A 23,792-nucleotide genomic window follows, 5' to 3' on the forward strand; every position below is an offset into this window, starting at 1 on the left:
AAGCCGTGGCTGCTGTCATGGCTTCAGCTCTCAATGGTTTGCAGGCCAAAGTTAAAGCAACAGCCCCCAGTGCAATGTTTGTGTATTGCTGTGCACACAGACTGAATCTGGTTCTGTCTCAGGGGGCTAAATGCTTATCTGAGTGCAGAATATTTTTTGCATCACTCTCTGGGTTTGCCACATTTTTCTCAAAATCCACAAAGAGGATGTCTTTTCTTGAGTCTGCAGGCAGCTCAAGGTTGCACAGAAATGCTCCTACTCGATGGAATTTCACATCACGGATAGTGAGCACTGTGGCAAACAATTATCATGCCCTCCTGCAAACTTCTGAGATGATCATTGCAGATAAGTCCATGGATGATGACACATTAGACTGTGCCAATTTCTTTGTGTTTGTTATTGCAGTAGTCATTAAAACCGGAAATTTGTTCTTGAAAATAGCTGTTGTGAGTTCATTTGTGGGTTTGTGGGTGTTCTGGACGAAGTTAGTGTTTTCATGGGTGGTGGGGCATAGGTGGTGGCCATGTTAGTGTGCGCGGGGGGGGGGGGGGGTGCACGCAGGGGGTTTCGCCCGGAGAGTAAATCACTCTAGGACCGCCACTGTATATATATATATATATATATATATATATATATATATATATATATATATATATATATATATATATATATATATATATATATAAGCTTGCTGATGATTAAACAAAGCTTGTATAAACTTTGATTAAAGAATCATCTTTTTTTTTATTTTACAATTGAATTTTGTCCCAGTGGGAAAGGAAATAAATCAAATAGCTAATCATGGCATACATAGATTAGGAGGGACGAAGGTTACATTAACTGGAGAACAAAAAGAAGGACATGAGAGAATCAGCTCAGTTATTACTCCAAACTGTTGACGTTCTAATAAGCTGTCTATGTGCGGGCCACATAACTTGGGAGTGGTAAGATGGCCGCCCGGTTGCTTCAGTTGTTTGTATGGAGTGTGTGTGTGGGCCAATGAGCGATCCAGTGTTATATACAGATCATATACAAAAGAGGACCAGTGTTTGTAGGGGGGGTGTTCAGACCAGGACTGATTGCAGCCTGGAAACTTTCAGAGCACAAAAACAGTCAGGGAGTGCTCAGTCTACTGAATCAAAAGTAGGTTCTTTCTTTCTTTGGCCGTCTGCACGCGCGATGTTTTAGCTCCGCCCACACGCTCCACCCCGCCCTCCTCTGCGCGTGACGTAAGAGCACGTTAAAAAGTAAACAAACCAGACGTTAGTGCTCAGAAGTGGTTGTGTGCTCATGTGAACGGACAACAAATTGAAGCAAGGAACAGAAACATATAACAGAGGCCAGAAATCAAACTTTGAGGAGTCAACACAGATTTTATTAGCAGTCTAAGAAGAAGAAGCAGTTGTGAAAATGTCAGCGTTGAGGCAAGAGCATAGTTATGGTCTCTCCAGCACCCAAATCAGCAAAAACACCAAGCAGAGTCTGTACCACGTAAAACTGACTGACAGCGCGATCCGGATGCTGGAAACATATCAGAACCTGAAGGTAAGAACCACTGTAGCCTGACTTTCCATTTTATTTCCAACTCCCAACAACTCTGAAGAAAATATCTCTACCTGTTTTTTGTTTTGCTGTGAAAATGAAGGGATTTTACTTGTCATTTACAAGTGAACGTGTTTTAAAAGGTTAAAAGGTAAAACGTTTTTTGAAAAATGAATGAATAAAAATGCCCAAAGGTGTAAAAGTCTGTGATGTTGGATTACAGTCACTAAATAAATTTTTAAAAGATGATTTTTGTGTAATTTCACTGCTCAAATTGAGTGAACAATCTGCCATCTGGAGGAGACGCATCCTGGACCTAGATTTCATTTATTTATTCATTCATTCATTTATTTATTTATTTTATTTGAACCTTTATTCTCCATAACATACGAAAATTGATCATTGCTGATGATGAGACTGTGGTGTCTGGAAAAGACCACTAGGGGGCAGGTGCTCCCTAGTCAATCAAAGCGGTGGTCTGCCTGCAGCAGGTGCCCTACAAAAGTATGGGAAATCTTGGTATTTCACACATTTTAATTTGTTTATGCCACTTCAGATACAAAAAATAAAAATTTCTATAATTATCTTCCTTAAACTCAAATTGAAAGCAAATCTCTACAAATTTATATAAATTAATTAAAATATAAAAGCCAAGATGATGGTTTGCATAAGTATTGTAAAGTAAGTAAGTCCCTTCGGCTGCTCCCTTGTTTGCACTTGGGGTCGCCACAGCAAATCCAAGGTGGATCTGCATGTTGAATTTACGCCGGATGCCCTTCCTGACGCAACTCCACATTACATGGAGAAATTGCATAAGTATTGTAACGCTTTGATATAATACCTGTAAATAATCAGTTTTATTGTGAGTTTTCTTCAGACAAGTCAGGGGATGGATACATGAACATTTACAAGTCACTGAATTTGTCTTGGACTTTATTTACATCAATTATGAAGAAATACAAACAGTATGTCACTCTATTCGGGGTTTTCACGTATCCCATAATTCCTTGCGTGCCAGAGAGTCGCTGCAGTCAAAACAACATAGAGAATCCACACGATGACAATTGTAAATGAATATTAAACTACAAAAATGTCATTTTTTTATGCTTTTCATCACGTTAATAAGAGACTGCTGCATGATACCCTGAAAACTTGCTAAAACAATTATAACAAAAAATCTGTGTCTGCTACGTTTAATCTACGTGGAATTTAATAAGCGCAAACCGAATTTCAGACATATTATATATATTAGTCTGGAACAAAGAGGACAAACAGTGTTGTAAAGAACAATAATCAAGACGTTAAAGAGCAAACTTCACTTTCCCCCAGAACGACATAAACAGGAAGCGATTGTAGCTCACAGCAGCTCCCATTGAAAATAACGGAGAGACAGCCTGTGATTCTCGCATGTTTACATAAAATAAACGCAATAACAGCGTCTAAAAACCCAGAGAATATATTCACAAGAGTTTTAGGCACAATATAAAAATAGTTTTATGTTGTGATGTTAATTGTGTTGTCTGTGTGCAGCGGTTAAAGTGAAGTGTGATCAGAGCGTCTCAATGCAATTCTCAATGTTACTGAGATCTCGCAGCGCGGCGACCTCTCCGGTTTTGCGGGATTTGAAACCTGAAAAGCCTCAATGGTAAATCTGTGTGGAGTAGACAGTTCTCAAAAACTGAGCAACTGTGCAAGAAGGAGAAGAGTGAGGAAAGCCACCAAGACACTCGGATAACCCTGAAGTAGGTTTCTGTGGCTGTGATTGGAGAAATTGTGCAGAGTGCATGTTTTACATTTTGTATCACCAGTTATACAGCTTCATGATGAAGAGATATAGAGGAGGATTTTCTTAAAAAGAAGACCTGAAAATTCAGCTACAATTTGCCAGAAGGTACATCTGAGATGCAAACCTAGATTAGATGTTTTGGTGAAAGAAAATCCTCCTCTATACCACTGAAACAGAACTACAGTGAGGAAAATCGAGCCATATTTTAGCTTGACATTTAAAAATTTGCTGTGATTGTAATTCCGTTACCATAGCATTGTCCAACATGCAAGGCAGGAGCTCTCCAGGAGTTGGGTTGGTGACCTGCAGCTGTACACTTAAATATCACTACAGTTGTCACTTTAAAGCCTGCTGGGACGACCATTAATAGCACCGTTTGATAGTTCATGAGGAAAGTTTACCAACCATGCATCATTTGTAACTGAGAAATCTACTGAACAAAGCTTAACATTTTAAATCTATGAGCTGATCAAGTTAAATATGAGCACTGTTTTACTGTGATGTCTGACTTCATAATAAGCTTGTTCTTCCTCTCTGTCTTCTTAGACATCACAATCAAAGCCAACGATCTGCTTCAAGGAGAACCAGGTGGTAAGTTCTTTATTCATTCTCCCCATAATGCCTCTGAATTTGAACATGTAATTAGTTCTGATTTGTGGTGGAACACACTCGTGACAGTTTGTCTACGTATTTTCTTTTTTAAGCATCCATTGAGCATGTGCACACATCCACTTTAAATTTACAAGCGTTAATACTACAAGATATTGCAGAGGATGTGTCTTCTATGAATAATTATTTTCTATACATTCTTATTCTTCAGTACTGCATGAACTTTGTTTTTAAAGTACCAATCTTGTGTACTACCTTGGTTCAACCTCTGCATCAGGAAGGTCATTGTCATGCAGGGAAAGGATGAGTGATAATCACTTCTTTTTTCTTTTTTTTTTGACTCTAGGACACACTATCAACAAATGTGCTGAACAGTCCCTTTTCCAGCTCGATCTCAGCTGTAGACAGGATGAACGAGAGTTTCTGTCCACTTTGATTAACATGATTAAATTCCTGAACAGTTTTTAAGCTCTTAAATTGCAGACGACATCACATCAGACTATATCTTTGAGAAATACAGGTCGATGATGATAATGATGATGAGGATGATGATTTCCATACATATTTCACTTTCCTAAATGTTTCTCATTTTTTCTCTTGTATAGTACATGAAGATTCCAGCACTGACCCCAGACGACCCTGATGCCACAAAAATCATCAGGTTCAACTTGTCCATTGATGGCAGCGAGAACCCACAGTCAAGCTTTCAGTGCATTCAGCAGTACGTCTCAGGATAAGCAGCACTCACAACTGCTTTCAGTGTTTTAACCTCCTTAACTGGACACATTGTTATTTGAAGACATGATTTAGAAAAACAGGTTGGGAATTTGCATAACCAGCTGTGCATCTGTGTGTGCATTCGTGCATGTCTCATATGATGCCACGTTTTATCGCAGCACTGGCAGAATCTCAACTACATTTGGCTAATTGACTGAACTGAACCAGAGAATTTGTAAGTTTAAACTTTAAAAAATTTTTTCCCCCTTTTTTCACTTCTTCCCAAAGGGACAACACGGACCACCTGGAGAGCATGGGCCACATTCAGGGCAAGATGACAGTTTGTGCCACAGAACAGTCCTACCAGGAAACACGGAAATACCTGTCTCAGATGGAGAAACCCAGCCAGAAACGATCAGCGATTGAGATCGAGCGGAGGCCAAGTAAGATGTTTATTAATGTGTTTCTCTCCAACCTGTTACGTGTTCTCATCTCAGTTGACATGGTAGTTTCCAAGCACGTAGTGCTGAAGGACAAATAACAGGGAGTTTTCATGTTGCCAGAAATCTTCCAAACGATTGCATCCTGCTGATATCCTGCTGGTAACTGCCATACGGTGTGGAAGTTATCACATAATTGATCAAAGTGCTGAATTACAGCTATTCATGTTTTATTTGTGTCATTTTGATCACATTATTTTGGACAGTGTGCCAGCCTGCCTCTTAGTACAATTAGTGTGTTTGGTTTTGTCAGAATCATACACTAACAAGTCTCATGCTGATGAAGTTTTACTTAAAGATGTAATTATAGTGGGGTTTTTTTGCAGGCAGTTTCATTTATTTGTTTATTTATTTTGCTGCCTCTCCTTCTTTGAGTCATGACATCAGTGCCACTATCTATTAAATTGACAGTGCTGCACTTAATAAATGATCTAGCCATGATGAATTTAAATATGTAAATTAGATTTACTGAATGGAAGCGTGATGCAGACCATCACTACAGTATAATGCTCAGAGTTCAGCTGCAGATATCGATTGTATGAGCACAACTATTTCCTGCTTGCCTGCTTCCAGTTGAATTAAGAGGAAGTAACAGACTGTCTTTTAGTTTCTGTGCCCCTCTGTCTGCTGTCAAGCCCGTCACTGGTTACCACTCACAGTAATGCAGCTTTTAACACCAACACAGCAGCTTGTCACTGTGAATGACCATTTGCATGGCAGCAGTAGAGAGATTGGCATGACATTAGACACCTTTCCATTCTGGCCATGTTTACCCATGATTCCCAGTGCACCGCCATGTCGTAAGGCACAGAATGTAAACATAGAGCGAGCACCAGTGAGACAGTGGTGAATTCATGGGTGGTGTTCGGGTGTAAAAACAGCATCAATGTAGACAGTACATCACTAACATTTGTTGACATCCTGAGAGGCATTTACACATCCAGGAGAAAGGAGGAAGGAGCTTTCTAGCGTGCCACACAGGCTGTGGTTCGCTGAGGTCAACCCTGACCCGGGCACACAGCATTACAAAGGGCTCTGAAATTTAATCTCTGGTAGGGTTTTTTTTAATATAATTATAAAATGAGTAAAGTAATATTGGATTCAATAATATACAAACTATTGCAAGATGTAGAAACAGTGAAATTTGATTTATTGTGTTTGAATATCTTTATAGTGTGAAATTTAGCTCAATTGTTGATCTGGGCCCGTATGCCCAGTGCACCTCAAAGTCCCCTCAAAGAGCTCCTAACTTAGCCTAAAATATCCTGGCAAAGACTCCCAGCCTAAGAGAGACCCAAGAGGTGTCTGAGAGCAACTCTGGGCAAGGAGTTGACAGAAACTCCTATCTTGGTGAGGAGGCGGGGTTGACCCCGTTGCTTGGTATGACGTGGTCGTGTAAGAAGTGATTGGTTGTCACAGAAAGGGAAGGGGAAATAAAAAAATAAATGCACTTTGCGCTCCTACGTATGAATGAACAGTAAAATCAACCGATCATTTAACTGCATTAAGAAATGTGTAATCATGAAAATAATTGAATGTCATGATGATGATACTCAGCATAATTAGTTTGGAGTGATCGCCGGGTTGGTTGCTAAACCTGTAAATTCTTGTGCTGCAGTGCATTATGGGATTTCTGGGTTTGGGGGTTTTAAATGTTGTTATTGCAGTTCATGTTAGTTTAACAGTGTTGTTAGTGTTATTGATTTATTGTGTTTTTGTAGTTTAATTGGTTTAGTGACAAGTGTCACCATGTTGTCACCATAAGTGAAAAGTGTATCGTGTTTGATGCCGCCCCTTCACCACCTGTTATCTGAAAATAAGAGTGCCTCCTAGTGGCAGAGTGCCAAAAACATGCAGTTCATCTCAAAATGAATTGTTACACAGCTTGAAGATGTTTGACTGTATCTCATTCACGTGCTGATTATCTACATGTTGAAAGTGTGTGTGAGTTTATAAATAAGTTCAATATAAGTACATAATATAATCGTAAATGTGTTACAATTACATGCATGACACAAGAAAGTGAAAATACTTATTTCCATTGTACCATTTAAAAATCCAATCACAAAACAGAAGTAATCATAAAATAAAATATCAATAATAATAATAAGAAGAAGAAGAATGATAATAATATTAATGTGTGAATATGATAACAGCAAACTAAACAATTTATAAATACATTAAGACAGTAAATTAACATAAAATAATTACGTAGATCAAGCTGGTAGTGTGTTACTGACTCACTGTCATCCTACATATGGAGAATATCTCTGCTTCCTCTGTGTCTTTCCACCAACTTGTCTGCTTAAGACACTCTTAGGCTTCTTAAAAGTCCTCCTCACTGCTCTTACCAGTTTGGCACCTTAGGAGCTTCTCTTAAGGTGCTTTGCGGACAACTTTCATCTTACCAAGGGAAAATTCTAAGAAATGTCTATTCGAGGAATTCTAAGATTTTTCTTAGAATAACATCACTAGGAGCTACTTTTAGCCTTAGGATGCTATGTGCATATGAGCCCTGGTGTTTTGGTTTTGCTGTTTCTGTGACCAACAAGACCACTTTCTACCTTGTAAGGATCAATGTCATCAATCCCATTCAGCTTCTCATTGAAGTGAGCAAATGTAACTTCATCCAAAGAATCCCCATAGTGTGCAAAACGGAGGTGGTTACATCATTTTTAAAAGACATTTTGAACGATCACGCTTCAGCTTCACAGGTGCCTGCCCAACAAAATTGCATTGCGTGATGCATCAAGAGGAGGAGAAAAAAAAAAGAAGAATGGAAAGGGGTCTATTCAGATGTGTGTAGATCTGACTGTCTTTGCTCTTCAACGTGAATTATATAAGTGGATTTAGGCTTGGATTAGGAGGGACATGTTGGCCAGTCTGTAGATTACGTGCTTCTTTTACGTTTTGCTCATCTGTGTTCAAAGAAATCTGCCCTTATCTTTCACAAATTTCATGTTGAAATTCACATTCTGGCGCTCTTTTGTTTTGATTTCAGCTAAGTTTGGAAAGGTCCAGAGCAAGTGGAGTCTAATGCCAGGCTCACGTGGCAGCAGCAGCAGCAGCAGCAGCAGCAGCAAACACTCCCTGTGCAAGAGGAGCCAGGTCCTCAGCCCTGTGGCATGCTGCCCCTTGAGGGAATGCATTGTTCATCGGCTGGCTTTAAGACCACATAAAAAACCTGATCTGGTGCTGTGGTTGGAGAGACAGCGATCTGATTCAGAGGACATGGCTGAGCTGACCTCAGTGTTGGAGGAGGTGAGACATCTGGCACATTGCTGTGTAAATACACTGCTGACAAGAGACGAAATACTTTCAAATGCAACCTTTAAAGAAAACGCCAAGATACCTTCCACAAGCAGAAACATTAATATGACTGCATACCTCCTCAAACACCAAAAACACCTGGTCCAACACATTAGTATTCCAAGCTGTTAACTAGTAGCACTTTATCATGTTGCCCACGCATGTGGAAGGTGGTCTTTGGTGTCAAGAATGGACTGAAGTGATGATGTACTGCTCCTTTGTTGGTTCTTTGTTAGTTCTTCCAGTGTTTCCTAAGGTTTTGTGAAAATCGGTTCCATTATTATGTCAGTCTTGTCATTAAAATAAATGAATAAATGAATGTCCAGGGTGTGACCCTGTCACCAAGCTTTGTGAACATCGGGTGACAGGGTTCTGAGCAGTCCAGCTAACAAATAGACAACACAACAGATACCTTTGTTGCCTTCTGAGAAAACAGAATGTCTCAAAAACATCACACGAGGGAAGAGAAAATATAAAAAGGAACATTTATCCCACTGGATAAATAAAAGAACTTCATGTAAAATTCAGCTGTGTTTTGTCTGTGGTGATGTTTGGTCAAGGATTTATAACTACAGTGCTGCTCATCACCACTGCTGCTGCAAATAGTACAGGTCTGACGAGCAGATTATCGTTGTGCAGCTGAAAACTCTAATCTCAAAAGATTATGTCGATTTAGTTTTATTTTTGTTGTATTTTCTGTGATCTTGTTCACAATGTTTTGGCGTCCCAAAACGGTCTTCAGGTGGAGACGGTGCCGCGGCTGTTAGCTGTAATTAAGGCTGTACGTTAACTACCTGTGGAGGAGAAGACTGTGTTTTGACAGGAGAGCAGTGGGGTGTCTCCAGCTGGGATCTGATGTCTGAAAATTTAAAGTGGATGGTTTGTATCATTTTGGAGGAACAAAGTTTAGTTAAACAATATAGATCCAGTTCAATAGAGACACTGAGGGCAGAATGGTGTTTTTTAACTTTAATGTGGGTTTATGACTGTACAACACTTCCAGAACCTCAACCAGACTCTCTCTGAGACGATGCTGTGTTCTGTCTAATGCTGTTGGAATAACTTTCTTTCTTTTTTTTTTACCTTCAGGTCAGCAATTGGAACCCAGCTGCTGACTGCTACAGTCTGAAGATGGAGCTCTTTACACACGTCCAGACAGACTGGCCTGGATATAAGAGCGAGGAAAAGCAGCTCATTGGCAGGCTCCTGAGTAGGTGGGTGTCACCCCACCCCCCCAAAAAAAATCATCCACACAAATGATGCTTAGTTAGTTTTGTAGAAATACTTTGCTTTTAGCTTTACAGCAAAACATTTTGGAGTTTTGAATTGTAGTTTTTGTAATAGGTTTTGGCACATAGTACAGTAGAGACTCAGGTGTTTTGACGGTGCTGGCATTGGCACAGAAAGGCCACCGAGTTAATGTAGAAGTCTGCTGCTTTGTGACTCATATATATATTTTGTCCTTTTTCTTTTTCTTGACACCTCATTTTAAAATGACTGTCCCACTGAAGGTGCTATGTTCTTCATTTTTTTTCCAGGAAACGCCCATCACAGTCAGACCTGTCCAATGGTCCAGACCTGAAAAAACAGAGGACATCAGTCCAGCCTGTGGCTCCACAGATGCCCTCTCATGAAGTTCAGTGGACAAACCCCACTAGCAGCTCTTTCCATGGGACTTCTGGAAACCCCCACCGCTCAGCCCTGTCCTCTGCGTACATCCACAAAGGTCTGTTTCTGGTTTGACCAAACCCTTCAGAATGTATTTTAAATAAAACAAAAATGAAAAGTCAGGTCTGGGATTGTGCACTGATGCACAGGACACTGCATCACTACACTATGAATGTTCAGTTGGCAACAACCCAGGCAGACAGGTGGTCCACCAGCCACCTCCTACAAGTAGTAATCTGTCTGATGCATCAGACTGATATATACAATGAGGTTAAAAAGTATTTAGTCAGTCCCTGATTGTGCAAGTTCTCGTACTTCGAAAGATGAAAGAGGTCTGTAATTTTCGTCATAGGTACACTTCAAGTATGAGAGACAAAATGAGAAAAGAAAATCCAGGAAATCACATTGTAGGATTTTTAAAGAATTTATTTGTAAATTATGGTGGAAAATAAGTATTTGGTCAAAAACAAAAATTCAACTCAATACTTTGTAACATAATCTTTGTTGGCTATGACAGAGGTCAAACGTTTCCTGTAAGTCTTCACCAGGTTTGCACACACTGTAGCTGGTATCTTGGCCCATTCCTCCATGCAGATCTCCTCCAGAGCAGTGATGTTTTGGGGTTGTCGCTGGGCAACATGGACTTTCAACTCCCTCAACAAATTTTCTTTGGTGTTGAGGTCAAGAGACTCGCTCGGCCATGACAGGACCTTGAAATGCTTTTTACGGAGCCACTCCTTCGTTGCCAGAGCGGTGTGTTTGGGATCATTGTCATGCTGGAAGACGACAGCCATGTTGCATCTTCAATGCTCTCACTGATGGAAGGAGATTTTGGCTTAAAATCTCATGATACATGGCTGTGTTCATTTGTCCCTTAACACGGCTCAGTCGTTCTGTCCCCTTTGCAGAAAACAGCCCCAAAGCATGATGTTTCCACCCCATGCTTCACAGTAGATATGGTGTTCTTGGAATGCAACTCAGCATTCTTCTTCCTCCAAATACAATGAGTTGAGTTTTTACCAAAATGTTCTATTTTGGTTTCATCTGACCACATGATATTCTCCCAGTCCTCTTCTGGATCATCCATATGTTCTCTGGCAAATTTCAGACGGGCCTGGACACGTACTGGCTTAAGCAGGGGGACACGCCTGGCACTGCAGGATTTAAGTCCCTCTCCGCGTAGTGTGTAACCTTTGTTACTTTGGTCCCAGCTCTCTGCAGGTCACTCATCAGGTCCCTCCGTGTAGTTCTGGGATTTTTGTTCACCGTTCTTATGATCATTTTGACCCCACAGGATGACATCTTGCATGGAGCCCCAGATTGAGGGAGATTATCAGTGGTCTTGTATGTCTTCCATTTTCTTACAATTGCTCCCACAGTTGATTTATTCACACCAATCTGCTTGACTATTGTAGATTCACTCTTCCCAGCCTGGTGCAGGTCTACAGTTTTCTTCCTGGTGTCCTTCGACAGTTCTTTGGTCTTGGCCATGGTTGACAGAAATCTTGATTGTTTGTGGTTGACCAAATACTGATTTTCCACCATAATTTACAAATAAATTCTTTAAAAATCCGACAGTGTGATTTCCTGGATTTTTTTTTTCTCATTTTGTCTCTCATAGTTGAAGTGTACCTATGATGAAAATTAGACCTCTCTCATCTTTCTAAGTAGGAGAACTTGCACAATCAAGGACTGACTAAATACTTTTTTATATATCAATATTACAAACACTTTGTCGAATAATTTGTTTTTATAAATCGCAACATATGTGTTAATTCGTGCGTGCACAGCTGTCATAAATGAGGCCCCATTAGGCCAAACTGTGTCACCACGTTTGTTGAAACTTAGTGGCTTCGTTTGTGAGTAACCTTGTTGAAAAAGACAAACACATGGTTGAACAGGGACAGTGAACCGAATGAATTCTACATGTTGACAAAACCTGTAAAGAACAGTTCATCAGTTCATCCTGTTTCAGGAGTGTAACGCTGCCTCCACATCTGGGTGACCTTTGACCCCAAGACAAAGCAGGCAACGTTGCCTCCTGCCTCGCAGGTTACTGACGTCTCAGCCTGCCCTGGATCAGGCCTCTAATCACAGATTGATCAATAATTCCATTAGACTTAATGCAGCTGGTGTTTACAACATTCTTATTGGCAGACTGACTTCACCATAAGTGTCTGTGTTTTTTTCTTTCGCTCCTCAGGTCACACAGGGAAAGCTACGGTTACTTCAACCTCAGCGACTCCACTCCCTAACTATGTCAAGTAAGTTTCATTAAGGTTGTGTTTCAGCCTCGTACACACTGTACATTCTCCATTTCAGGAGGCATTTGAACTTAGAAATCAGCAGCAGAAATGTCGTTTGAATGACAGAATCAACAAGTTGTTTTTGAAAAATCTCACCTACTTTTCCTCAACTGACATTACTGAGTGACTTCAAAAATAAAAAACAGAAGCACATGTCTTACATGTGTGCATCTGGTCAACAAACATGCTGTTTTATGGCAACTCATAAAACCATTCTGCAGCGCCATCTACTGGAAATATTAGGAATACAAACCTAATCAATCATTAATTTTTATCTGAAAAAAAGGAAAAACTTCAGTTTATGAATAAAATACATCTGAAAACAGTTCTGCAGTGTCATTATAGGAATACAACCCAAATCAAGGACTATCTATATATCAATGAAAAGCTTCTACATTATAAATAGACTCAGAACTATTCTGCAGTGTCATCTAGTGGAGATATTAGCAACACAACCAGAATGACTGATCATTTTTACCCACTGACAAAATAATGAAAAGATGCTATGATCTCATTGACCAATAAGAACATGACTGGAGCACTTTTAAAATTACTTTTAGATGTACTTGTACAGTATAGTATGTTCATATTCATAAGAAACATTTTTTTTTCATTTGAGTCTAAAAATCATTTTATTCATGAATGGTAATCAGTAAGTGACTTTGTCATATACCAGGCAGTACAACTATACAGAAATTAAGTCTTTTTTCTATTTTTTCAGTTGATAATTTGATTACACTTTCGTTAAAATAATGTTGATTTTCTGTTGACAGATTAAGGTAAAAAAAAAAAGATAGCAGGAGAACAGCTTTCAATAAGCTCTATTTTGGTTTTTCAGCAAATACAGCACCATCACATCACTGGAGCAGCGTCAGAAATACGAAGAGGAGTTTGACGCTGAGTATCATGAATATGAAACTATTCATGACCGGATCGCCGCTGCTGCAGAAAGGTTTCTTCAGATGACCTCTGAACTGGACTCGCTGCCTCCTGGGACGGAAGCTTATCAGGTGCTGCCTGGACCAGCAGTCGACTCTCATGTCCATAAGAAATTTGACAGAGACAGTTTTTTGAATTGCATTTCTCTAGATCGAATTAATGGAGTTAAAATAAAACAATCAAGATGTGCTTGTAGACTTTTAGCTTTAATTCAAGTCAACTGGACAGTAAGGATTATTCTGAATACAGATAATCACTTTCACAGGCAGTTTTCTAAAGACAAGTCAGTCGATGGATACATGAACATTTCCAAGTCAGTGAATATGCCTTGGACTTAATTTACTTCTCTCATGAACAAAAAGGGGCACAGAAAAGGGTCATCATCAAAAGATGTGAACTTTCAGCTTCAGTTTGCCACAAAGCATGAAAGACGTCATCTGAGAATTGATCAATTTTCTTGTATGATGGTCCTTCAGTCACTGGTGAAGTCAACAGACAAAAGTTTCACTGTCCCCATTTTTTTTCAGTCACATTCGCAGAAGCCTATAACATCTTCAGAGTTGCCCTTGGTGGCTTCCCTCACTTATCTCCTTCTTGCATGGTCACATAGTTTTCGAGAACTGCCTGTAGCACCGTGCTGTTTGTATTTCTTTGAGATTGAGGTAAATTATGTCCAAAACATATTTTGTGATTTGGAAATGTTCATGTATTCATCCCCTGACTTGGACTGGACTATGTGCTCTCCAGGACGAGACAGACAACAGATTACATTTATGTGTCTAACACGTTTTTCTGTTGTTTCCATAGCAAATGCGGTACCAGGTACTGGAAAAGTACAGAATCTATCAGAAAGTAAGACTTTTTTTCTGTTTTATTGCAGTATTGTTGACACCATTCCACATAATTGACATAATTCCACAGTTTGATTTCTGTTTTTTTTTTTTTTTTTTTTTATGAAGTGGTTTCCTGGATATCGGAAAGACAAGAGGAAATGCCTTTATCTTCATCATAAACTGGCACATATAAAAGAAAGAATTGAAGACTACGACCATGCACAGGAGACCAGGATCTGATCAGACTGGAGTGGAAGAGTACACAGCACAGCCTGGAATAATTATTTATGTATTTATTTATTTTTGCACATGAACCTTATAACAACAGATATTTATTTTTTGTATTTTAGTGTATTAAAGCAAATTATTGGTTTTCCATTTATTAAAGATTATATTTATACATAATGTGTGTCATTAAATGGAATTGCAACCAAAATATGAAACTCAAGTTTGCTAATTAGCATCATAGATGTGCTCAATTTAAGATTTCAGAAAATAATTGGGTTTATTTACGTAGTTGAAACTGAAAGGTTTGGACTACCGTATTTACTCTACTAAAGGCCACTTCCCTATTAACCCCCCCCACCCCGATTTTTTTTTTTGGCATATTGCATGTAGTGAAATTGTGAATTCTTGAGAGAACAGAGTAAAATGAAAGTGAAATAGTCCTACCTCTTTGCCACGACAAACCATAAGTGATCCATGAAGTTCACAATTTGTGGCTGGTGTCCAGGACTGTCATTGTCCTCCTCTGCCAAAGTCTCAATCGAAGTGACCTATCCATCAGTTCTTTTGGGTGCTGAGCAACATGAGTGCATCGTCAGCTTGATATGTCATTCCACAAAATGTCAAACACCAGTCATTTGAGGCTCTGAAGTTCTGGTTTCCATGTTGCGTATGCTGCCACAGTGCCTCGTATTTCAGGCTCTTCCCTGTTACGTGGGTGCTTGCTGTTCTCCTTTCCTGGAACAATTTTATCAGCCCCCCCCTTCAATGTCCTGATAATACACGTTTCCTCCCCCACTAGGCAGCCGATTTGCTGTTTTGGCCAGGATTGCAAGCTTATCTTTGTTCCTACACCACTCCTAAATCTGCGCAACATGGTGCTTCCCTTCTCTTCTGCTTCTTTCACTACCTTCAGCTTGAACACCGCCAGGTAGCAATGCTTGCACAAAGCTGTGTAACGCAGCGGCTATGAGGGTTTTTTTTTTTCCTCCTTTTCCCTCGTGTTTTGCTTTTCAATATATGTTTATGTACTGGGCCGGCCTATGTGTTGTGTGTGTGTTGTTTGTTATGGGTCGGTGTTGGTTTGCTCAGCCCTGCTGTTGACTAAGGCAGGGATGTACATCTGGAGCTGGTCCCCGGGCGCCTAATGGCAACGTGCTCCTACTGGCAATTAGGATGGGTTAAATGCAGTAGACACATTTCATTGTGCAGGGAACATGTTCTTCTGTGCATATGACAATAAAATTCCTTTGAATCCTTGAACATTTTAAATGTGTAATGGTTGAGTGGGTCCATTGTCAGTTGATTGTTGTTTGTATGTCACGTGACATGGATTATTTGTTCCATTTAAAGTGCAAATTTGGTTCTGTACGTTTTGTACCATTGTACACTGCAAACCCCTCCCCACACCCCACATGTACACACACAGACACACTAGTGGGGCAGTGTTTAGCTAAACATGGTGAAGTTTGTTTTGATGATGAACGATGATTTGAAGGAGCTAATTGACGGTGCTAATTCTTCTAACACACACACACACACACACAAACAAATCCACTACGTCATAAGTTGTCTGGAGGCAAGAAGAGCTGTTAGGATGAAAACCTGGACAAATTTCTGATGCAATTTTTCACTGGACTGAGGAAGTACACAAAGTATTTCTTTTTTTGTGGAAGTATCACGGACAACATTGTCAGAATTATTTTTGAACTATCTAACTGTTTTTCCAAATTGACTGAGAACAATTCTGGACTCTATTTGAGCGCCCCTTCAAACATAACACGATTTAAGATGACGAGCGCATGAAGGAGGAATTGATGCAATTCGTGTAAAATCGTAGCTGCCTCCAACACCTCGTACACACCAGTGGCTGAAATACAGAGTGTGCCCAGTGAGAGCCCAACATGCAAACTCCACACAGAAAGGCCACGGGAATTGAACCCACAACCCTCTTGCTGTGAGGCAGCAGTGCTAACCACCAATCCACTGTGCTGCCCCTCTAAACAATTCATTTTGTTCTAATATATTACAATAACTTGCATTGTTTTCATGGTTACTCCAGTCAGTCTGGACATGAACATTAAAATCAATGATTGGTGTAAAAGAATTCATTAGAACAATAAAATCAATGTCTAAAGGTAAATGATCACTAACATTTAAAAAACCTCAGGCTAAGTAATAAGACAAGTTTTAACATTATTGACATCAGCTTTGGAGCAGCACATGTGATTTATCCATGTGCAGACACCACAAGTAACAAGAGAAAGTATAAGACTCTTTTTGCTTCAATAATACGTCAACTGCTAACATACACACATCATACGACACCAGAAAATCATATTACAATACACTGTGAACATTGAAACCACCTTTTCTATACCGGTACTTGTGAAGTTTAATTGACATGGGGGCTGAACATTAAAGTCTCCCATGATTTTGACAGGTACCTGAGCTGAGTACTTATCTACAATGACTTGAAGTTCATCTATAACCTCAACATACTGAGATTTATTACAACTATTGGACCAGTCATAAACCGTCATATATATATACACAGACAATTAGCAGGAACAAAACCAACTACAATGAGTCGATCACTGTGTACATTTTTGTTACATATAACAGCAATCCCACTAAAGGGTCCACCTGAGTAGCCAGAGTCAATATCACACAAGCAAGATTTGGCAAAGACAGTGGCAGAGTTATTAGAAATCACTGATTTTAGAGAATTACATGAATATGGTCTTAGCCATATGAATTCATTTATTACTATTACAAAAAATATTATTTATCACCTCAGCCTTTTACAAGTACAGTATTACCTCCACCAATGAAGTTTGAGGAGGTTATGTTTTCACCCCCGTTTGTTTGTTTGTCTCTTTGTGAACAGCCTGTCTCACACAATTTTTCATACATCGTTATGAAATTTTTACTGAAGATTCATATACTGATGGGCGGAAAACTAATTCACAAAATCTCTCCAAATTTACACCACAGATACATATTATGCCATGGAAGACTCCATTACATTTTAGATGTGATCCGGAACCAGATTCTGGATCATGTTCCACTTTATAGGCTTTTAAGGATTATGTCAAAACTACTTCACAGATTCTCACCACATTTGCACCACAGATAGATATTAGGGCACGGAAAACTCCACTGAATTATGGAGGTGATCCGGATCCGGACTGGCGGACGTGAGAATTCTCTGATTGCACTTGATTTAAGAAGAGATGATTAGCAAACTAATAAAAACTGTAATCATGCTGTTTTTTTTTTCCTTCAAACAGTCAAATGGGCTTCTTAAGTGCTAACTGTTACATTGTGTGCAGGACTAACGACTGCAGGAGCCTTTTCACATGTACTGAAGCAAAGCAAGTTTCTACAATTTCGATTTATTGGTATTCTGGGAAAAATAGAGCAGCAGTGTAAATGTAGTTTCACACTATTATGGAGTTACTCTGCTTTTTTAAGAAACACCTGGTAAAATGTATATTGGTAGTGATGAGCTGTTAAAGCCAAGTAGTAGTAGATAGTTGCTGTTGCTATTATCTGCAAACATGTGTTCACGTTTTGGATTACAGTGAGAGTGTGTGTTCAGTGAGACACGCCCACTGAGCCTGTGTGTGTTCAGTGAGACACGCCCACTGACCCCGTGTGTGTTCAGTGAGACACACCCACTGACCCCATGTGTGTTCAGTGAGACACGCCCACTGACCCCGTGTGTGTTCAGTGAGACACGCCCACTAAGCCTGTGTGTGTGTTCAGTGAGACACGCCCACTGACCCTGTGTGTGTTCAGTGAGACACGCCCACTGACCCCGTGAGTGTGCTCAGTGAGACACGCCCACTGACCCCGTGTGTTCAGTGAGACACGCCCACTGACCCCCGTGTGTGTGTTCAGTGAGACACGCCCACTAAGCCTGTGTGTGTTCAGTGAGACACGCCCACTGACCCCATGTGTGTGTTCAGTGAGACATGCCCACTGACCCTGTGTGTGTTCTGTGAGACACGCCCACTGACCATGTGTGTTCAATGAGACATGCCCACTGACCCTGTGTGTGTTCAGTGAGACACGCCCACTAAGCATGTGTGTGTTCAGTGAGACACGCCCACTGACCCTGTGTGTGTTCAGTGAGACACGCCCACTGACCCCGTGAGTGTGTTCAGTGAGACACGCCCACTGACCCCCGTGTGTTCAGTGAGACACGCCCACTGACCCCCGTGTGTGTGTTCAGTGAGACATGCCCACTAAGCCTGTGTTCAGTGAGACACGCCCACTGACCCCATGTGTGTGTGTTCAGTGACACGCCCACTGACCCTGTGTGTGTTCTGTGAGACACGCCCACTGACCATGTGTGTTCAATGAGACACGGCCACTGACCCTGTGTGTGTTCAGTGAGACACGCCCACTAAGCATGTGTGTGTTCAGTGAGACACGCCCACTGACCCTGTGTGTGTTCAGTGAGACATGGCCACTGACCCCGTGAGTGTGTTCAGTGAGACACGCCCACTGACCCCGTGTGTTCAGTGAGACACGCCCACTGACCCCCGTGTGTGTGTTCAGTGAGACATGCCCACTAAGCCTGTGTTCAGTGACACGCCCACTAACCCTGTGTGTTCAGTGAGACACGCCCACTGAGTCCGTGTGTGTTCAGTGAGACACGCCTACTGACCCTGTGTGTTCAGTGAGACACGCCCACTGACCCTGTGTGTTCAGTGAGACATGCCTACTGACCCTGTGTGTTCAGTGAGACACGCCCACTGAGTCCATGTGTGTTCAGTGAGATACACCTACTGACCCTGTGTGTGTTCAGTGAGACACGCCCACTGACCCTGTGTGTGTTCAGTGAGACACGCCCACTGACCCAGTGTGTGTTCAGTGAGACACCCCACTGACCGAGTGTGTGTTCAGTGAGACACGCCTACTGACACAGTGTCCATGTTCAGTGAGACACGCCCACTGACCCAGTGTGTGTTCAGTGAGACACGCCCACGGACCCCGTGTGTGTTCAGTGAGACACACCCACTGACCCAGTGTGTGTTCAGTGAGACACGCCCACTGAGCCTGTGTGTGTTCAGTGAGACACGCCCACTGACCCCGTGTGTGTTGAGTGAGACACGCCCACTGAGTCCGTGTGTGTTCAGTGAGACACACCCACTAACCCTGTGTGTTTTCAGTGAGACACGCCCACTGACACCGTGTGTGCATGTTCAGTGAGACACGCCCACTGACCCTGTGTGTTCAGTGAGACACGCCTACTGACCCTGTGTGTTCAGTTAGACACGCCTACTGACCCTGTGTGTTCAGTGAGACACGCCCACTGAGTCCGTGTGTGTTCAGTGAGATACACCTACTGACCCTGTGTGTGTTCAGTGAGACACGCCCACTGACCATGTGTGTTCAGTGAGACACGCCCACTGACCCTGTGTGTGTTCAGTGAGACACGCCCACTGACCCAGTGTGTGTTCAGTGAGACACCCCACTGACCGAGTGTGTGTTCAGTGAGACACGCCTACTGACACAGTGTCCATGTTCAGTGAGACACGCCCACTGACCCAGTGTGTGTTCAGTGAGACACACCCACTGACCCAGTGTGTGTTCAGTGAGACACGCCCACTGACCCCGTGTGTGTGTTCAGTGAGACACGCCCACTGAGTCCGTGTGTGTTCAGTGAGACACACCCACTGACCCTGTGTGTTTTCAGTGAGACACGCCTAGTGACACAGTGTGCATGTTCAGTGAGACACGCCCACTGAGTCTGTGTGTGTTCAGTGAGACACGCCCACTGACACCGTGTGTGCATGTTCAGTGAGACATGCCCACTGAGTCTGTGGTCCGTGTGTGTTCAGTGAGACACGCCCACTGACCATGTGTGTTCAGTGAGACACGCCCACTGACCCTGTGTGTGTTCAGTGAGACACGCCCACTGACCCAGTGCGTGTTCAGTGAGACACCCCACTGACCGAGTGTGTGTTCAGTGAGACACGCCTACTGACACAGTGTCCATGTTCAGTGAGACACGCCCACTGACCCAGTGTGTGTTCAGTCAGACACACCCACTGACCCAGTGTGTGTTCAGTGAGACATGCCCACTGAGTCCGTGTGTGTTCAGTGAGACACACCCACTGACCCTGTGTGTTTTCAGTGAGACACGCCTAGTGACACAGTGTGCATGTTCAGTGAGACACGCCCACTGAGTCTGTGTGTGTTCAGTGAGACACGCCCACTGACACCGTGTGTGCATGTTCAGTGAGACATGCCCACTGAGTCTGTGGTCCGTGTGTGTTCAGTGAGACACGCCCACTGACCCCGTGTGTGTTCAGTGACACACGCCCACTGAGCCTGTGTGTTGAATGAGACACGCCCACTGACCCCGTGTGTGTTCAGTGAGACACGCCCACTGACCCTGTGTGTGTTCAGTGAGACACGCCCACTGACCCCGTGAGTGTGTTCAGTGAGACACGCCCACTGACCCCGTGTGTGTGTTCAGTGAGACATGCCCACTGACCCTGTGTGTTCAGTGAGACACGCCCACTGACCCCCGTGTGTGTGTTCAGTGAGACATGCCCACTAAGCCTGTGTGTGTTCAGTGAGACACGCCCACTGACCCCGTGTGTGTGTTCAGTGAGACACGCCCACTGACCCCGTGTGTGTTCAGTGAGACACGCCTACTGACACAGTGTCAATGTTCAATGAGACACGCCCACTGACCCCGTGTGTGTGTGTTCAGTGAGACATGCCCACTGAGTCCGTGTGTGTTCAGTGAGACACACCCACTGACCCTGTGTGTTTTTAGTGAGACACGCCTAGTGACACAGTGTGCATGTTCAGTGAGACACGCCCACTGAGTCTGTGTGTGTTCAGTGAGACACGCCCACTGACACCGTGTGTGCATGTTCAGTGAGACACGCCCACTGAGTCTGTGGTCCGTGTGTGTTCAGTGAGACACGCCCACTGACCCCGTGTGTGTTCAGTGACACACGCCCACTGAGCCTGTGTGTTGAATGAGACACGCCCACTGACCCCGTGTGTGTTCAGTGAGACACGCCCACTGACCCTGTGTGTGTTCAGTGAGACACGCCCACTGACCCAGTGAGTGTGTTCAGTGAGACACGCCCACTGACCCCGTGTGTGTGTTCAGTGAGACACGCCCACTGACCCTGTGTGTTCAGTGAGACACGCCCACTGACCCCCGTGTGTGTGTTCAGTGAGACATGCCCACTAAGCCTGTGTGTGTTCAGTGAGACACGCCCACTGACCCTGTGTGTGTTCAGTGAGACACGCCCACTGAGTCTGTGTGTGTTCAGTGAGACACGCCCACTGACCATATGTGTTCAGTGAGACACGCCCACTGACCCTGTGTGTGTTCAGTGAGACATGCCCACTGACCCGGTGTGTGTTCAGTGAGACATGCCCACTGACCCGGTGTGTGTTCAGTGAGACACGCCCACTGACCGAGTGTGTGTTCAGTGAGACACGCCTACTGACACAGTGTCCATGTTCAGTGAGACACGCCCACTGACCCAGTGTGTGTTCAGTGAGACACACCCACTGACCCAGTGTATGTTCAGTGAGACACGCCCATTGACCCCGTGTGTGTGTGTTCAGTGAGACACGCCCACTGACCCAGTGTGTGTTCAGTGAGACACGCCCACGGACCCTGTGTGTGTTCAGTGAGACACGCCCACTGACCCAGTGTGTGTTCAGTGAGACACGCCCACTGACCCCGTGTGTGTGTTCAGTGAGACACGCCCACTGAGTCTGTGGTCCGTGTGTGTTCAGTGAGACACGCCCACTGACACCGTGTGTGCATGTTCAGTGAGACACGCCCACTGAGTCTGTGGTCCGTGTGTGTTCAGTGAGACACGCCCACTGACCCCGTGTGTGTTCAGTGAGACACGCCCACTGACCCTGTGTGTGTCTTCAGTGAGACACGCCCACTGACACCGTGTGTGCATGTTCAGTGAGACACGCCTACTGACACAGTGTGCATGTTCAATGAGACACACCCACTGAATCCTTGGTCCGTGTGTGTTCAGTGAGACACACCCACTGACCCCGTGTGTGTGTGTTCAGTGAGACACGCCCACTGAGTCTGTGTGTTGAGTGAGACACGCCCACTGAGCCTGTGTGTGTTCAGTGAGACACGCCCACTGACCCTGTGTGTGTGTTCAGTGAGACACGCCCACTGACACCGTGTGTGCATGTTCAGTGAGACACGCCTACTGACAGTGTGCATGTTCAATGAGACACACCCACTGAATCCGTGGTCCATGTGTGTTCAGTGAGACACGCCCACTGAGCCTGTGTGTTGAGTGAGACACGCCCACTGAGCCTGTGTGTGTTCAGTGAGACACGCCCACTGACCCTGTGTGTGTTCAGTGAGACATGCCGACTGAGCCTGTGTGTGTTCAGTGAGAAACGCCCACTGACCCGGTGTGTTTTCAGTGAGGTACGCCTACTGACACAGTGTCCATGTTCAGTGAGACACACCCACTGACCCAGTGTGTGTTCAGTGAGACACGCCCACGGACCCTGTGTGTGTTCAGTGAGACACGCCCACGGACCCTGTGTGTGTTCAGTGAGACACGCCCACTGACCCCGTGTGTGTGTTCAGTGAGACACGCCCACTGACCCTGTGTGTGTTCAGTGAGACACGCCCACTGAGCCTGTGTGTGTTCAGTGAGACACGCCCACTGACCCTGTGTGTGTTCAGTGAGACACGCCCACTGACCCCGTGTGTGTGTTCAGTGAGACACGCCCACTGACCCCGTGTGTTCAGTGAGACACGCCCACTGACCCCCGTGTGTGTGTTCAGTGAGACATGCCCACTAAGCCTGTGTTCAGTGAGACACGCCCACTGACCCCGTGTGTGTGTGTTCAGTGACACGCCCACTAACCCTGTGTGTTCAGTGAGACACGCCCACTGAGTCCGTGTGTGTTCAGTGAGACACGCCTACTGACCCTGTGTGTTCAGTGAGACATGCCCACTGACCCTGTGTGTTCAGTGAGACACACCTACTGACCCTGTGTGTTCAGTGAGACACGCCCACTGAGTCCATGTGTGTTCAGTGAGATACACCTACTGACCCTGTGTGTGTTCAGTGAGACACGCCCACTGAGCAGGTGTGTTCAGTGAGACACGCCCACTGACCCTGTGTGTGTTCAGTGAGACACGCCCACTGACCCAGTGTGTGTTCAGTGAGACACCCCACTGACCGAGTGTGTGTTCAGTGAGATACACCCACTGACCGCGTGTATTCAGTGAGACACGCCCACTGAGCCTGTGTGTGTTCAGTGAGACACGCCCACTGACCCCGTGAGTGTGTTCAGTGAGACACACCCACTGACC

The 23,792-nt window shown here is 43.6% G+C and overlaps 1 protein-coding gene across 1 annotated transcript; it reads left to right on the plus strand.

Moving 5' to 3' along the window:
• Nucleotides 1–1,410: 1,410 nt before the first annotated feature.
• On the plus strand, nt 1,411–14,449 carry LOC117512845 (RNA polymerase II elongation factor ELL-like). The gene is made up of 11 exons (XM_034173115.1): nt 1,411–1,545; nt 3,875–3,919; nt 4,543–4,669; nt 4,942–5,097; nt 8,156–8,415; nt 9,553–9,677; nt 10,002–10,189; nt 12,335–12,395; nt 13,276–13,447; nt 14,184–14,228; nt 14,336–14,449. The coding sequence occupies exons 1-11, from the start codon at nt 1,411–1,413 to the stop codon at nt 14,447–14,449; spliced, it is 1,428 nt and encodes a 475-aa protein (XP_034029006.1).
• Nucleotides 14,450–23,792: the final 9,343 nt, after the last annotated feature.

Source organism: Thalassophryne amazonica, chromosome 1 (genome assembly GCF_902500255.1).
Source record: "Thalassophryne amazonica chromosome 1, fThaAma1.1, whole genome shotgun sequence".
Lineage (NCBI taxonomy): Eukaryota > Metazoa > Chordata > Actinopteri > Batrachoidiformes > Batrachoididae > Thalassophryne > Thalassophryne amazonica.

Coding starts and splice junctions, on each gene's coding strand:
- LOC117512845 (XM_034173115.1), top strand. CDS start 1,411: ATGTCAGCGTTGAGGCAAGAGCATAGTTATGGTCTCTCCAGCACCCAA. Junction 4,670..4,941: donor CATTCAGCAGTACGTCTCAG/GATAAGCAGCAC, acceptor CTTCTTCCCAAA/GGGACAACACGGACCACCTG. Junction 9,678..10,001: donor ATTGGCAGGCTCCTGAGTAG/GTGGGTGTCACC, acceptor TTTTTTTTCCAG/GAAACGCCCATCACAGTCAG.